Raw genomic sequence first — 15,047 nt, 5'->3', positions numbered from 1 at the left:
AGAGAAAATAATAGATTGTCTGGAAATGAAAAGCCGGAACGGAACGATCGCTGATAATCCGTAATATAGAAAGAGAAAAAGAAATAAGATAGTTGATTCGTACGTGCGCTGAATGATCGAGTTTTACGCCGATCGTAAAAGTACCTAATTGCAAGAGACGTCTTAATTAAGTGCGAGGCCCGCTTGCTGCTGTTATTACGGGCGTCTCTTCCTTCTCTCTCTCTCTCTCTCTCTCTCTCTCTCTCTCTCTCTCTCTCTCTCTCTCTCTCCTCTTATAGAAAGCCAAGTTATACGTGGCATCGCGTCTCGCCTTATATGCGATAAAGCTCTATGCGAGTCGCGGCTCGCTCGCGTAATTAGCTCTTCATTAGCAACCGCTTCGTCGCGGGAGGAAGCCAACGAACGACAAAGACGACCACGACGACGACGACGACGATTCTTCGTCGATGCTACCAACTCTACTTACTATGGCCTTTCTCTCTTTCTCTCTTACTACGAACAGGAATTTTATTAGTTGGTATAGTAGTTGGAGTATATAATACACTTTCAGAACAGAAAGATAGAGAGAGGGAGAGAGGGGAAGAAAAAAAGAGACTTCTCTCCTGTATCTTATCTTATTATCATCGAAGAGACTCGCGTTTTATCTTGTACCTAGCGATCGGTGATACCTTCACGACCTAACACGAATTCTCTGTGTAGTTGTTGTCTAGTACGTCAGGTGTGATCTATCGATATTGCGTTTAACTAAGTATGTTCACGTATGTATGCCTTTTATAGTGTCTCTTACTGTTATATCCTATAATATATTTAACATTTACTTAACTTTCCTATATTACCATGTTCGATCATTCTTATTAATGGATCGTACAAAGTAATTACCAATGTCAACTATTCTCAGCCACCCTATAAATATTCATATTTTCGTACGGCATGAACGGTAACGAAGAACATGTGTCATACAAAAAGCATGCTATTTAAGAAAGAAAAAAGAAATCCATTCAGTTTTGTCACGATAGATTTCCATCCCCGATAGAAAAGTCATTAACACCCCTCTCACGTGTGCTCGGTCGAATTCATCGTGAAGGGAGGAAATTCGAAAGGTAGAAGTCAGGATGCTCGCACGAAAGCTTCGCGTGCATACATTCCCTACGTGCTTACGGCGGATGAAGTTGGCCGACGAAGCATACGATCGATATATCGAGTGGAACTTGCCGGTACTGCTCCGCCACCTTCACGGCATACGCTGATAACGCGAGACTGTTTTGCCAAGCTCCGTTCCCAACTACTACTACTCCTCCGTCTCTTTCTCTCTCTCTCTCTCTCTCTCTCTCTCTCTCTCTCTCTCTCTCTCTCTTCGATGCCCTCGATTCCCATTGAATTATAGGCATTAATTTAAGCTTTAAGCCCTCCACCATGGTGCTACCGTCTATTCCCTGCCGATTTATCGTGTCTCCATAATGCCATTACGATTTTCATCATTTGTCTATTTCAAAGGAAAAAAGAAAGAAAGAAAGAAAGAAAGAAAGAAAAAAGATATAAAAAATATCTTCTTCCTCTCTATTATTATTTTTTCTTGAAATTTTTTGAATGATTCATCATCAATCGAACGAAGAGGACAACTTCCGTCTATTAGAACAGTCGCGTAGTAACTCTGATCCGAACGCAAGGAGAAATTACAGATGCAACGTTGCGATGCATCAAAGAGGCAACGCCAGTAAAGGGGGAAACGAGCAGCGGCAGCTGCAGCGTCGTGCAATTAATCGGAGCCCAGCGATGTACCGCTTGTAATTGGATCTACTGCATTATAGCAGCGGTGAACGAGGATGAAAAGTAAACAGGCTATAGGACTCACTCTCCAAAATATTAATCGCGAACGATAACTTTTGCAGCTGCAACCTGCTCCTCTACTCCTCTCTTTCTCTCTCTCTCTCTCTCTCTCTCTCTCTCTCTCTCTCTCTCACGCTCTCGCTCTCGCTCTCGCACTGCTGGTGGTGTTCATCGGACATCGAATACATCGGAAAAACATGCTATCTCTATGGGTAACGCTTAATTGATTCGCTAATCGTGAAATTTCCAACAAGTAGGTACCTACATCCTAGTATGTATAGCAAAATCCATGAAATTCGTTCGATTATGCGAGTCTCGGTTGTCCGAACGCCGAGCACACACAGTGGGTCAACGATTTACGATGAGGACGAGTTCGTTGGCCTTTCCTTCCTTTTCAGCGAAAAAACGCGTCGACGGGGAAGAGTGCGAAAAGAAGGATGAGGCAGAAAGAGGAAGAAGGAGGAGGAGGAAGAGGAGGTGGGGGGGGAGGGAGAAGGGAGGGAGATGGAGACAGAGAAAAAGAAGGAGATAGGAGGAGGTGGCGCGAAAAATGAGCAGACAGAGGGAGCAGTTCGCACTCTCGACGCAATAAAAACTTCCATACCGAGCGATATTTATCGCTCTATACCGCTCCGCCCTTCTCCCTCCATTCCACCCTTCTCTCTTTCTCTCTCTCTCTCTCTTTCTGTCGCTCCTTCATGCCACGAACCTTTTTACGGCGTTTCACGAAACTTTTTTGACCATCCTCCCCTTATTTCTTTCATTCTTTCTTTCTTGCTTTCTTTCTTTTTCCACAGCAAATATAACTCTCGGCCCGTTATCTCGACGATATTTTCGTCGACTCGGTTCGATTTAACCCCCACTCCCACCCCTCCCCCCTCCCCATCCGCCCTCTAGCCGCCGATCCATCCAAAGATGGCCACCGATGGGGTGGTAAACTCAGCCGAGTAAGCGATCGAATGACATTACCTAGATCTGTTTTCACAAAATTCAAAATGCAAAGCTTCATTTATTTTCATTTAAACAATATAATATATATATATATATATATATATATATATATATATACATAGATAAGAAATGATCTCTCGCGTCTGGTATCTCTAGAGATCTTCTCTAAAAAGATCTTTTCTTAAAGTAAGAAAGTAATTAGGAATCATCGATCAACGTTTAATCATAGACGTGTCGTCGCGAGGAGTGTGATAAAATCCATGTGGGAAAAAGTTGGCATCGTGCGCCGGCAATAAACGTCGTCTAGGTAAGTAATAGTACCTACAACCTTACTTACTACATATGCCTGTGTGAAAACGAAAGAGAAATAGAGAAACGAAAGAGAAATAGAGAAATGATCTATGAGAAAAAAGAGAGAGGGAACGAACCGTCCGAGAGAACTAGTCTCGTTTAGGTAACACGAAGACTCGAAGAAATTTCCTTTGGTGTTGATTCTCAACAACATTATGATGGAAACGGGTCGTCGATCGAATATGGCGCCGCTTTTCCACTGCGACCGCTTTGAACGAGCACCTTTTTTTCTCTTTGGCTCTCTTGTTTCTCTCTCTCTCTCTCTCTCTCTCTCTCTTTCTCTCTCTATCTCTCTTTCTCTTGATAAAATGTTCGCATTGCTAGGTAATAAAAAGCCACGTACGCGAGAAGCTCGCGATCGTTGTGAAATCGATTGAAAACAATTCGTCGTCGTTGACGTCTCGTTCCTATCATTTTCTTATACTACTCGATATTGACGGCAGTCAAATATTATCGTTGACCGAACGCGTACATAAGCGATGTCCAGCAACGCCGGAGCTGCGAGCGATTCGATCCAACGATTTCTGGATAATAACTAGGCGGTTATAACGCGCCACGGAAACGGCCGTCGCGAGTATAGTCCGGCCATGAATATTCATGAAAAATCCATGGATATAATCGGCCCGCCGTGGAAACTGTGTGTGAGCGCGGACGCGCGCGCGAACGAGCGAGCTCGTACCATGGAAATCAAGATGGCGTCGAACGAACGTGGGCATCACTTATACGCGGATTTTTTCCTCTCTCTCTCTTTCTCTCATTTTTTCGTGTTTTTTCCTCTCTTTTTGTATTGTGGCAATCGGTTTTTTATGCAGCTTTGAAATAGCATACCCCCCGTTCGATGTGTTCGCTCCGAAATTTAATGGGAGAACGATTTTACGATTTTCATTGGTTATATGCGGTATCCTAGCACAATACCCGCTCGAATATGAAATCGGTTTACGATCGTACGATTGATAACTGCAACAAAAAATAGTAAAAAAAAAAAAAAGAAAAAAAAAAATAAAGAAGAGAATAATAAAAATTATGGTGCATCGCTTCGTGCCAATGTTTCCCGACGTTCAACCTTTTTCACTCCCTTTTTTTTTTTCGCTAACCACGCCCATGAAGAACGCAGACTCTCTCTCTCCTTCTGTTTCACAGTTCATGTTATATGCCGAGAACCGTGGCAGCGGATAACGAATAAGTAACGCACGCGAGCATTGCAAAAAAAGAGGACGGTCTGTGGCGTCGACGGCAACGCCGTCATCACGGCGTCAGAGAATCGCAAAGGCAGCAAACAACACCAAAGCTTGGGCTACGTGATTCCCTCTCTTTCTCTCTCTTTATCCATCTATCTCCCTCTTTCTCGTTTAAACCACGTACCTATATGTATACCGATTTCGAATCGGCATGATAATTAAACGCAGATTTCACTTTGTTCTTAATTACGATCGGCTCGCCTTTCGACTTATATTACCTTTCTTTTATATACTATACTATAAAATAAACTCACAATTATTTTCAGAATATATAAAATATTTCGACGTGACCGACGTGACGTACATTTCGAAAAAAAAAAAAAGAAAAAGAAAAGAAGTAGAGGAAAAAAAGAATTGAATAAATTCTACGCAATATTATATATATATATATATATATATATATATATATATACATATATATATATATATATAGAGTGTCCCTTTGTTTATGAACTCTTTTTCCCTTAATCTTTTCTACAATAGGAGAGAGACACGTTTAGATGTTACTATTATCATAGCTAGAAGAGAAAGAGATTTCACGAATGACTCGTCGTAATATACCTGGCTGAAAATAATCCACTTGCACTCTTGGCACAAAGCAAGTACTTATACGCAGGACAAACGAATACGTTCGAATGTGTTTTCTGTGCCATTTAAAAGCACATGCTGAAAACTGCTCGAGAAAGAGAGTACGTGCTCGTCCTATGAATGATACTACAGCCGAGTCAGTGTATATCTCCATTTGGTCAGCATCCGACATCAAAGCGACCAGTACTCCAAATAATTAGCCGCCTCGAGCGAGCGTGTTCGAGCGTAAAGCAGAGCAAGAGAGAGCGAGAGCGAGAGAGAGAGAGAGAGAGAGAGAGAGAGAGAGAGAGAGGACCGCGGACTTTTGTTGAAGGCGTCGAGAACGAGCTCAAAGGGTCGAGAGGATTCAAAGCCGACATCGTACTGAAAGGACGATTCGTGCTTTTTCGTACTGGTGTATAGATACATGTACGTATATATGTATGTACGTATGTATGTATACATCTATGTATATTCGTGTATATACCGACGGCTCGTTTTCCCGACCATTTGCTTTTCGACACCTCTCCTCCTCTTCTTCTTCCTACCAACCAACCAACCAGCTTAACCTTCTCCTCCTCCTCCTCTTCTTCTTCCACCTCCTCCTCCTCCTCTTTTCGCGATAAGCAAAGTAATTCGTGCTATGAGTTTGCGAGGAATGAAAATCTTTTAAAAGGATAGCTAACTCGGAATGAGATAACGAACAAATTCGCGAGCAAACTCGTGTTTTTCCTGAAGTCTTTTCTTCTCGTTCGACTCAAAGGATGTAGAAAAAAAAAAAAAAAAAAAAAAAAAAAAGAAGAAAAAAGGGAAGATCTAAAAATAAGAATGCAACGCGGAAGAGAATTTTCTATCGAACTTTGTATGATGGTACTTAGACGCGTACCAGTTATCCTCGTAAAAATATAAAAAAAAAATCAAATGTGCAGGAAGCACGAAAATATACCTCGAGAAAATAACGTCTCATTTTCTGAAGGCACCCGTACCCCCGGAGCAATAACTGCGGCAGCGTTCAATGACGATAATAATACTGCAATTTCGTGCTGAAAAATATGCGTCTTCTCGTATGATTTGAAATGCCTTTCAGAAAAATTCTCTATCGAACGTTCATATAGGAAGATCTAGAACTGTGCGAAAAGAATTTCTAAAAGAAAGAGGAGAGAGAGAGAGAGAGAGAGAGAGAGAGAGAGAGAGAGAGAGAGAAAGAGAAAGAATCTACTGTGTTGCTCCCGTGGCACGGAAGAAAACGAAGAGGGCAAATAAAAAATGAAGTAAGCAGGCAAACAAAAAAGGACAAAAAAAGAAATAAAAGAAGTAGAAGGAAGGCGGTTTTCAAGGAGGACCGAGATTGATCGTGGTGAAATTGCATCGCGAGCTGCACATCTGCCAGCGCACAAAACTCGCGAAAGTGAGAGAGAAAGAAAGAGAGAGAGAGAGAGAGAGAGAGAGAATGGAAAGAGGCTCCGCCTTCGGTTGGCGTGTGCATTTGCGCAAGATGGCGCCGTTTGGACGGCCGGTTGCACACGTTTTGCAGCAGCAGCAGCAGCAGCAGCAGCAGCAGCAGCAGCAGCAGCAAGAAGCAAGCAGCAGCAGCAAACAGAAACACTGTTGGAACTACGACAACGACGGCAACGGCGACGGCGATGGCGACGGCGACGGCAACGGCGACAGCGACGGCGACAGCGACGGCAACGGTGATGGTGACGGCGACGGCGACGAAGAGAATCAGAGGACTACGAAGAGGAGGACAGCGACTGCCCTCCGGACCCTCTTCTTCCTCGATCGGACGAGGAGGATGCGAGGGGAGGGGCCAGACTAAGAGAAGAGTGAAAGAGACAGAGATAGGTATGAAAGCAGCGCCTCCCGCGTGGCCTGCAATTACGTATGCACCTCTCTCAGAGGCAGCCCGTGGGCTTCGCGGTTGGCTGCGCTTCCTTCCTGTCTGCTGCAACCACCGTGCGTGCATTATGCATCCCGTTGCATGCGTCCATCTACCTTGTTTGTTTAGTATTTTTACGTTTACTGGTCCTCTATCGTTTATGTTTCTCACCTAACTTTGTCTCTTATTCTTTAATATATAACTCTTTCAATTTATAGATATCTAAATTCTTTATGATATTTGTCTATGGAAAAGAAATAAGCATTCAAATTTTTTAACAACTACAAAAATCATAAACCGTCCTATGCAATGGTGTTAATATTGTAATGAAAAGTGATTCAACATAACGGAAACAGATTCAAAAGATAAAAATCATTTCTTGGAAATCAGATTCGCGAAAAGGAATTAACGTAAGATCATGTGTATGTGTGTGTATGCACACGCGTGTGTGTGTTTTGAAGCAAGTGCAGGCCTGAAATCATGGAAATCTTCCTCGCAAAGATAAAAAGAGTAAAGAAGAGAGAGAGAGATAGAGAGAGAGAAAGAGATTTGATTCCGATTAGGACGGTCGTTTTTTGGGCAGCGCGAGGTAACAGAGGCCCGAGTATGATCCATGCACGTCGGCACGAATCAGGGATATCGCGTTCCAGGCCCTCGACGATCTAACCGGCTGGATCAAGTTTCCTACCTCCACCCCCTCCTCACCTCCTTTGCTTTTTCGTTACTTCTCCTCTATCTCTTTTTGTCGAGCCAACTCACTTCTTCTTCTTCTTCTTCTTCTTCTTCTTCTTCATCTTCTTCTTTTTTTCTCGCTTCGAAAAAGTCGTTCCCTATTTTTCTGCGCTACACTTAATTCCAATTCTAAACAATTAAGTGGGTACTTATGTCGCGAATATATTCCTAGTGTTTTGATAACGTGTAATTAACAAATGAATTGAAATGAAAAGTCTTTCTCTCTCTCTCTCTCTTATCCTCGATGAAACATTAATATCTTAATTAGCGAGTACCAGAAGGGACGACACCGTTTCGTCGCAGCTGGTCGTTGAACCGAGAGACTTTTTTTTCTATTCCCTAGCCGGAGGGATTAAAACTACCACCACCTATCTCGCGTGAAGCTAGGTCGCACATATCAACGCGCTCTTCTTTGATAACTTTCTTCGACACGACGATGAAGGAGGGGTATGTATGTATACGCTCAGGGCTTTAGTCTCGTGTAATATATTTAACACGTCGTTGCCTTTCGTAATTTTCTTTACAAGAGAAACAAAGAGTAGATATCTCTTCTTCTATCTTAAAATACCTACGAGTGGTTATTCAAGAAAAAAAAGAAAGAGAGAGAGAGAGAGAGAGAGAGAGAGAAAAAGGGAACGGCTCTATAACATCGCAATTTTCCCAACAACAAATATACACACTCGACACCTAATCAAAAGATTTCTTTTCTTTCTCTTAAATCCCTAGGATCACACCTAACTTAATAGAGATATCTCATTACACGCGAACTACCACAAGGAAAAAGAAGAAATCGCTAAATGCATTGTCAATTCCCAGTCAGCTATCAGCAATATCCACCTGGATACACAATGTATAATTATGACATAATATGAATAATACATGGCGTGTATCCAAGAATGCAGGTCTCCCAAGTATTTCAAATGGCCGTTCAATAAATCGAACTATTACACGGTACTCGTTTGTATCTACATTAAAAAGAAAAGAGGGGCAAAAAAAAGGCGATACTTAAGACTTTTATGAAAGTCGCGTGAAATTCCTCAAAGTCAATGTGCGAATTGTAGAACGGTGAAGAAAAAAAAATAAAAAAAAAAAGAAAAAGAAAAAAAAGAGGAAGAAAAAAAAATTGAAAGAAAAAAAAAAGAAAGATAGACAGAAAAGGCATAAATAATGAAGAAAATAGAAAAAAATAAGATAAGAGAGAAAGAGAGAGATAAAGAGAGAAGATGGTCGGTACTCACTGTGGGCGTAGTGCGCCGCCGCGGCGGCGGGGTGGTGGGCGGTGGGTCCGGCATGGGGGTAGTAACCCCTGTAGTCGGTGGGATTGCCCACGACTCCGGCCACCCCGGCGGCCGCCGCCGAGGGCGGCTCCAGGGACGTCCGAGGTGGTTCGTACCACCTAGCCGCACTCGACTCGCTGCTCATGTCCATTTTGTCTCCGAAATTTTCTTTCTTTTTTATTCCCCTTATCCTCCACCTCCTCCTCCTCCTCCTCCTCCTCCTCCTCCACCACCACCTCCTCCTCCTCTCCTCCTCCTCCTCTTAAGGAAGCTCGATTCTCTCACGATTCTCTTCTCGCGTCAAACCGAGAGAGAAACCGAAAGATAGAAAGGAAGAGAAAGAAAGAGAAAGAGAGAAAAAAAGAAGGGATTGAGGAAGAGAAAGAGAAAGAGAGATAGAATGATCAGAGAAAAGACGATAGAGAAAGGAAGAAGAAGAAGAAGAAGAAAAGGATTAAGAGAGCTGCCAATGATGCATCTTCTCTTTCGCTAGCTTGGTCCACCCGACGGCCATCGAGTTCATAGGTAATCCTGTGATTGAATCACTCAGGATAGAGGAAAAGAGACGGAGAGATTGGTAGAGGAGGTTTCCTCGATCGATGTAATCGTTGTTCCTGCCTCGGCGCACGCTGAAACAATCGAGAAAAGATGGTTATTGGTTTATGGTGCTGATAGAACCCTATACCTATCGCGAGATCTTGTCGATCCCTCCTCGATCATAGATTTTATCTAACGATTTTCTCAATCTGACGTATGAATCCCATTTTCAAAACTCCGCTTGCTCTCTGTCTTTGTCTCACTTTTTTATTTTTATTTCTTCCTGTCAATTTTCAAATTCGATTAATTAAAAACAATCCACGGCTTTCGCGATCTCCCTCGCGTAACTTTCAACGCGTCATTATTCCATTGGACTTTTCTCTTTTAGATATTTAACTTGTTAAAGTTTATTCTCTACCACCGTGTACTTGCTTTTTCTCTGTCACTTTCTTCAACGGCTTAAGAGAAAGAGAGATATCGTCTCGTAAATTACAAGGAACTCGATACGTGAGAATCGAGTCGCGAACTACGCGAACCAAGATTTATACCACCTTTATCGACGGCTATAAATAATTTGTCATAGTCTTTACGGACTCCCAATGGGTCTCTCACTGGCAAACCATACTCGATTACATTGTAAGAAGAAACGTTTTCTCGACCCCCCTCATTATGTACCGTTAATCGACGATATTCATTATTATCACTGATCCTTCTAGTGGTAATGATGCTACCAAATTATTTTAACGTTATTAATCGTTAATATTATTTTCACAATGATAATATTATTTTCTATCGATTTTCGAAAATCTTGATAGATATATCTCGACCGTACTTCACTCTTGGACATAGAATTCGTACGAAGAATTCATACTAGAGCTATCTATAAAAATGATCAATAATTCCTCTTCAACGAATTTTAAAAGAAAACTCTGACGAGATTTAAAAAACAAAACAAAAAATTAATAAACTAAATTTACCTACCGGATAAAAATGAAACGGAAAGTCTTGAAAATACGTGACGAAACCGATAAAAGGGAAGATCTTTCCTTAATTGCTACCTGATCAGTGCTTTAGTGGTAACACACTGAGGTACTCGACGATAAAGTGGCACAAAACGATTTATCAATAAACTCGTAGCCGATCAAGGTCATCGGTGACGCAATCAAACGAGGGAGAAACAGCGAAGAGGGAGAAAGAGAGAGAGAGAGAGAGAGAGAGAGAGAGAGAGAAAGAAAAGTCCCTCTTCGACCCACTCGCCCCCTTCAAAATATCGAACCAATTCTTTCAACGATGCGACACGAAAGGAAGAAAGATACAAGTACTAACCTTGGAACTATAAACAATCGCAACGATAACCATCGCAACCAGCAAATTAAATAATAATAATAAATTCATGAAAAAAGTTTGTGTGAAATATTAATAGATATAAAAAAAAGGAAGGAAATAATTTCGGATTGTAATTGGTATTAATTCATTTTGTAAGAGATAGATATCTATTGAGAAGTAAAAAAAAAAAAAAAAAAAAAGAAAAGGATGATCGTTGATTGATAGGATTAATTTGGTTTCGGTAGGCGATATTTTTTTTCTTTTTTTTTATTTTTCTTTTTTTTTTCTTTTTTTTTTTTTTTCCTTATCATTCGCAAAACGGAGTCCACGGAAATTGTCCTCTCCAAGGAGAGAGCAAATAAAATACTCGAAAACGATAGCTGATAAGATAATGAGTAAGGGAGCCGTTGGATAAGATTACTGTTGCCGGAATGCGCCCGTGTATCCAGCGATTGATTTTCAACGAACATTTTTGTTCCGTTTTTTTCTTTTTCTGTTTTATTTTATTTATTTTTTTTCTTTTTTTTTTTTTTCCTTTTGCCCGTATAGAGAGATTTCCGCTTTTGCGGAAATTCGGTGCACTCTCTTATCGGCTAATTTTTATTCTCTTATTTACATATCATTATTTAATCCGATGGTCTATATAACGATCGAGTACCATGTTACAATCTATAAAAGACAAATGCTATCAATAAATATCAAGAGAAAAGATAAAAATAAAAATCCGTTATTGTTCCGCGCATTACGAGAACCGTTCAAATAATTATCACGATTTTTTTTTTCTTTCTAATATTTACAATATGTATTATCTTCGGAAGAAAAAAAAAAAAAAGAAAAAAGAAATATGGTGAAAATCGTCGGTCAAATTTGGACGATTATCGTTGCAGCATCGATCGATCATGTACCACTCAAAATACGACGGGATCGATCAGAGTTTATCGTTGCGATTATCTTTACGATTATTCTGCCAATTCGATTCGGATTATTTGAATAATATATTTTTATTTTCATCAATACCTACGCACATCTATACGTGTCTATATGCGTTTCTTCCTCTTGCACTTCGGACGATTCTTTTGATAACGATTTGATTCAATATCCATTCGTGATATCACGCTAGCATGTAATCGACTGAATATTTATTACGTATGTTTTTTACCCTACGACGAAATTATGAAAACGAATGAAAAAAAAAACCAATGAGAGAAAAGGAAAAAAAAAGAAAAACAAAAGAAAAAACAAGACACTTCCTACGATTTTTGTAGAATAATAAAAGAAACTATTTTTTTTCCTCTTTCTCTCTCTCTCTCTCTCTCTCTGGTATATCTAAGCACCAATTTTTGTACGTCGAAACGAAGAAAGATAAGAAGAGGACCTTCCTGAAGATAACGAACGTTGAACTATCACTGAGACTTTGACCGAATACGAGATTACGAGATTACGACGTTGTTAATTCGCAGACTAGAAAGTAAGATAGAGATGGATGTAGAGAGAGAGAGAGAGAGAGAGAGAGAGAGAGAGAGAGAGAGAGAGAGAGAGGAAGGAGAGGAAAAGGGGAAATCCTCTAATCTAAAAAAAGAATCCAACTTCTTCTAGACACGCTAGTCGTTTACAACTGGATTAATCAATCAAACTTACATTCATTAAGATTATCGTCCATTAGATAAATCTATGAAAACTTAAATGTATATAGTCAACAATGATTATTTTTGTTTCCCATTTATCCTAACAATGAAGAAAATAAAGAAAAAAAAAATCAACTATGGATACATCCGAAAAGTTTCTTATCTATTCGAAAACACACGTCCCAAAGTCGAAGACTAACCAACGATCGTCGGAGAGTTCCATCGTAACCATCAGCTCGATCACGTATCACCTTCTAATCTTATCGAAATTCGTTAATCTCGTCTTCCTTGAAAGCAACGAAAACGGTTAAGTTTTGGGCAGGTGAAGACCACGTGTCATACGAAAAGAGAGAGAGAGAGAGAGAGAGAGAGAGATATCTATACTTAAGGTACTTTAGAAAATTTTACAATCGTTCGACTATTTTCAAAATTAAAAGAAATTCATGGGCTAAATTAAAATTATTCTTTTCTTTCCTTTCTGATCTTCTTCTTTTTCTTTTTTTTTTTTTCTTGTTACCTTCGACCTAAAAAAAAGTCATCCACTTTTCGATGCTACGATAGGAAAAATATCGTTAAAATACGTTGACCAGGACAAAAATATCTATCAAGGCAATTTGTAACAGATGAAAAACTTGTTGAAATACGAGGACATAGTTTCAAGTATCTCTCGATACTGGTACATTGGATTTCTCATGAGTACAATAGCACCGTCACTCGTCCGTATATTTATTTTTTTTTTTTTCTAGGAGATCTCGTAGAGAGAAAGAGAGAGAGAGAGAGAGAGAGAGAGGGAGAGAGAGAGAGAGAAAAGATAAAAAAAAAGGAAAAAAAAAAGAAATCAAATATCGAGAGAAGAGGACGTTGCATGAGTGTATGAGTGCGTAGGGTGCGAGCATCGGAACTCGCACAATCGTGGCCGTCGCTCGAGCAACGGGGCCCGATATATCGGGGACCCCCTATCGAATCCCTCTATCGTCTCGATCTTTTACTCTTCTTCTTCCTTTCCCTTGGCCAAGGAAAGCCGATATCTTCTCGAGTAATATACCGTTCATGTTGAAGACACGACACGAAGGTCGCGACGGATCATTCGAGGATCACAAAAATTGCATCGAAATGAAGAACGTAACATTAATATCAGGAAATTTAAGACAATGTGAAAGTTATATGCCGATCTACTACTGTACGGCGTTCGCTTAACGAGGAAGATCATTAATATAAACTTAAATTTCTAATCTTCATTATTTCTATCTCTATAGAATTCTATAGGTATTCTATCTATGTAGGAAATTCTAAGAAATATATACGATAAATAACTTTATGTTTGGTATTAGCGTGAACAAAAAAGAAAAAAGATATTTGTTAAGTATTTTGTACTCAGCTCAATAATGCACAAGTTCAATAAAAGTGATAATAAATTGAAATAGATAAATACTTGTCAATGCACAAGTTGGAAATACGTTTTAATGAAAGTTGTTATCTGTAATGCCTATACTAATACTCGCAATCCTCGGATTAAAATTATGATTTAGGTGAATATACGTTGCTTCGTATACACTCATACCGATTAAGTTATACTCAATAATACAAACGATAAACATTTTTAATTCATAAAATCGACCGAATATATATTATCAATTCTTCAAATTTGGACTTTCAATTTTCTTTCTAGTTTCAAGGAAAACTAAGAAAGTACTTGCCTGATACGGTACGACTGATACACCGCAAATTGGAAATTTTCTAAAACTGGGAATAGATCTAGATAGTTTTTCAGGTAATTCACGAGGACCCGAATTCTATAGTAAACGAAGCAACAACGCAGAGATACTTGAAATGCACCGTCGCGCTAATAAGCGAGGGTAATTCGCGGCTAATAAACGAAAACACAAACCTCTGAGCCGTTTATTATACTTGCAAATTGGCAATTATACGGAGAGAGGGAGGAGGGGACACGGCATATCGTGTTCCTTCGCCGGCTCTTTCATCGTGAAACTCGGAATAATCGGCTCGATACTAGCTTTTTCTGTTTTTGGATATTCCGAAAACAAAAAAAAAAAACAAAAAAAAAAAAAAGAAAAGAAAAAAGGAAAAGAGAAGAAAGAAATAAGAAAATGAAGGAAAAGAAAAAAATACCGATAAAAAAGACAAGAAGAACGAAGGAATTAACGATCGAGTTTTCGCGGTAAGGAATTTTTTCAAGTAGGTACGTAGTATGCCGCTGCTGTTTGGAATTTTGGTTGGATCTCTCGAGTTACGGCCTCGAAGCACACCTTCTAACCGTGAAATTTCTCTTTTCGACGATTCGAAAGAAAAGGAGAATCCTTCTTTGCCAGAGAAAGAGAGAGAGAGAGAGAGAGAGAGAGAAAGAGAGAAAAAGAGAGAGAAAGAGAGAGAAAGAGCTACCTGTTAGCCAGCCTCGAAGTCCTGTACCCGACGGAGCTAGCCACTCGAGCGTACTCGACTTTCGTTCTCCCGTCAAAGCAAATCCGTTCTTCGCTTTTACGCCTTGCCGATTGCGTCTTTCGAAGGTCTTCTACTTATCCTTTCAACAACAACCATTATATACTCTACGAACGAAATTCAACGATGTTTTGACGATATTTAGAGGGATGAAAGTAAAAAATATAAAACAGAAATAAAATAAAAAAAAAAAAAAATAAAATAAAATAAAATAAAATAAAATAAAAACCACGACAATCTAATTTAGATTTTAATACGTCTAATTGCCAACTGACACGAA

At 39.8% G+C, this 15,047-nt stretch overlaps 1 protein-coding gene and 1 long non-coding RNA gene across 3 annotated transcripts in view; one reads left to right on the top strand and one right to left on the bottom strand.

Moving 5' to 3' along the window:
• The window catches only part of LOC118448936 (uncharacterized), a 52,287-nt gene extending 43,270 nt beyond the window's left edge, over positions 1 to 9,017 (bottom strand). For both annotated transcript variants that reach the window (XM_035882892.2, XM_035882891.2), the window contains exon 1: positions 8,784 to 9,017. In XM_035882892.2, the coding sequence (XP_035738785.1) occupies positions 8,784 to 8,973 (190 nt within the window). In that variant the 5' untranslated portion in view covers positions 8,974 to 9,017. The remainder of the gene's footprint in view (positions 1 to 8,783) is intronic.
• Positions 1 to 15,047, top strand: part of LOC118448941 (uncharacterized) — a 231,552-nt gene that overhangs the window by 154,759 nt on the left and 61,746 nt on the right. The window lies entirely within an intron of this gene.

This window comes from Vespa mandarinia, chromosome 12, assembly GCF_050613455.1.
Source record: "Vespa mandarinia isolate Hongniang chromosome 12, ASM5061345v1, whole genome shotgun sequence".
In the NCBI taxonomy this organism is placed as follows: Eukaryota; Metazoa; Arthropoda; class Insecta; order Hymenoptera; family Vespidae; genus Vespa; species Vespa mandarinia.
Note: the sequence above shows the minus strand (reverse complement) of the source record. Positions and strands in the feature narration are given on the sequence as shown.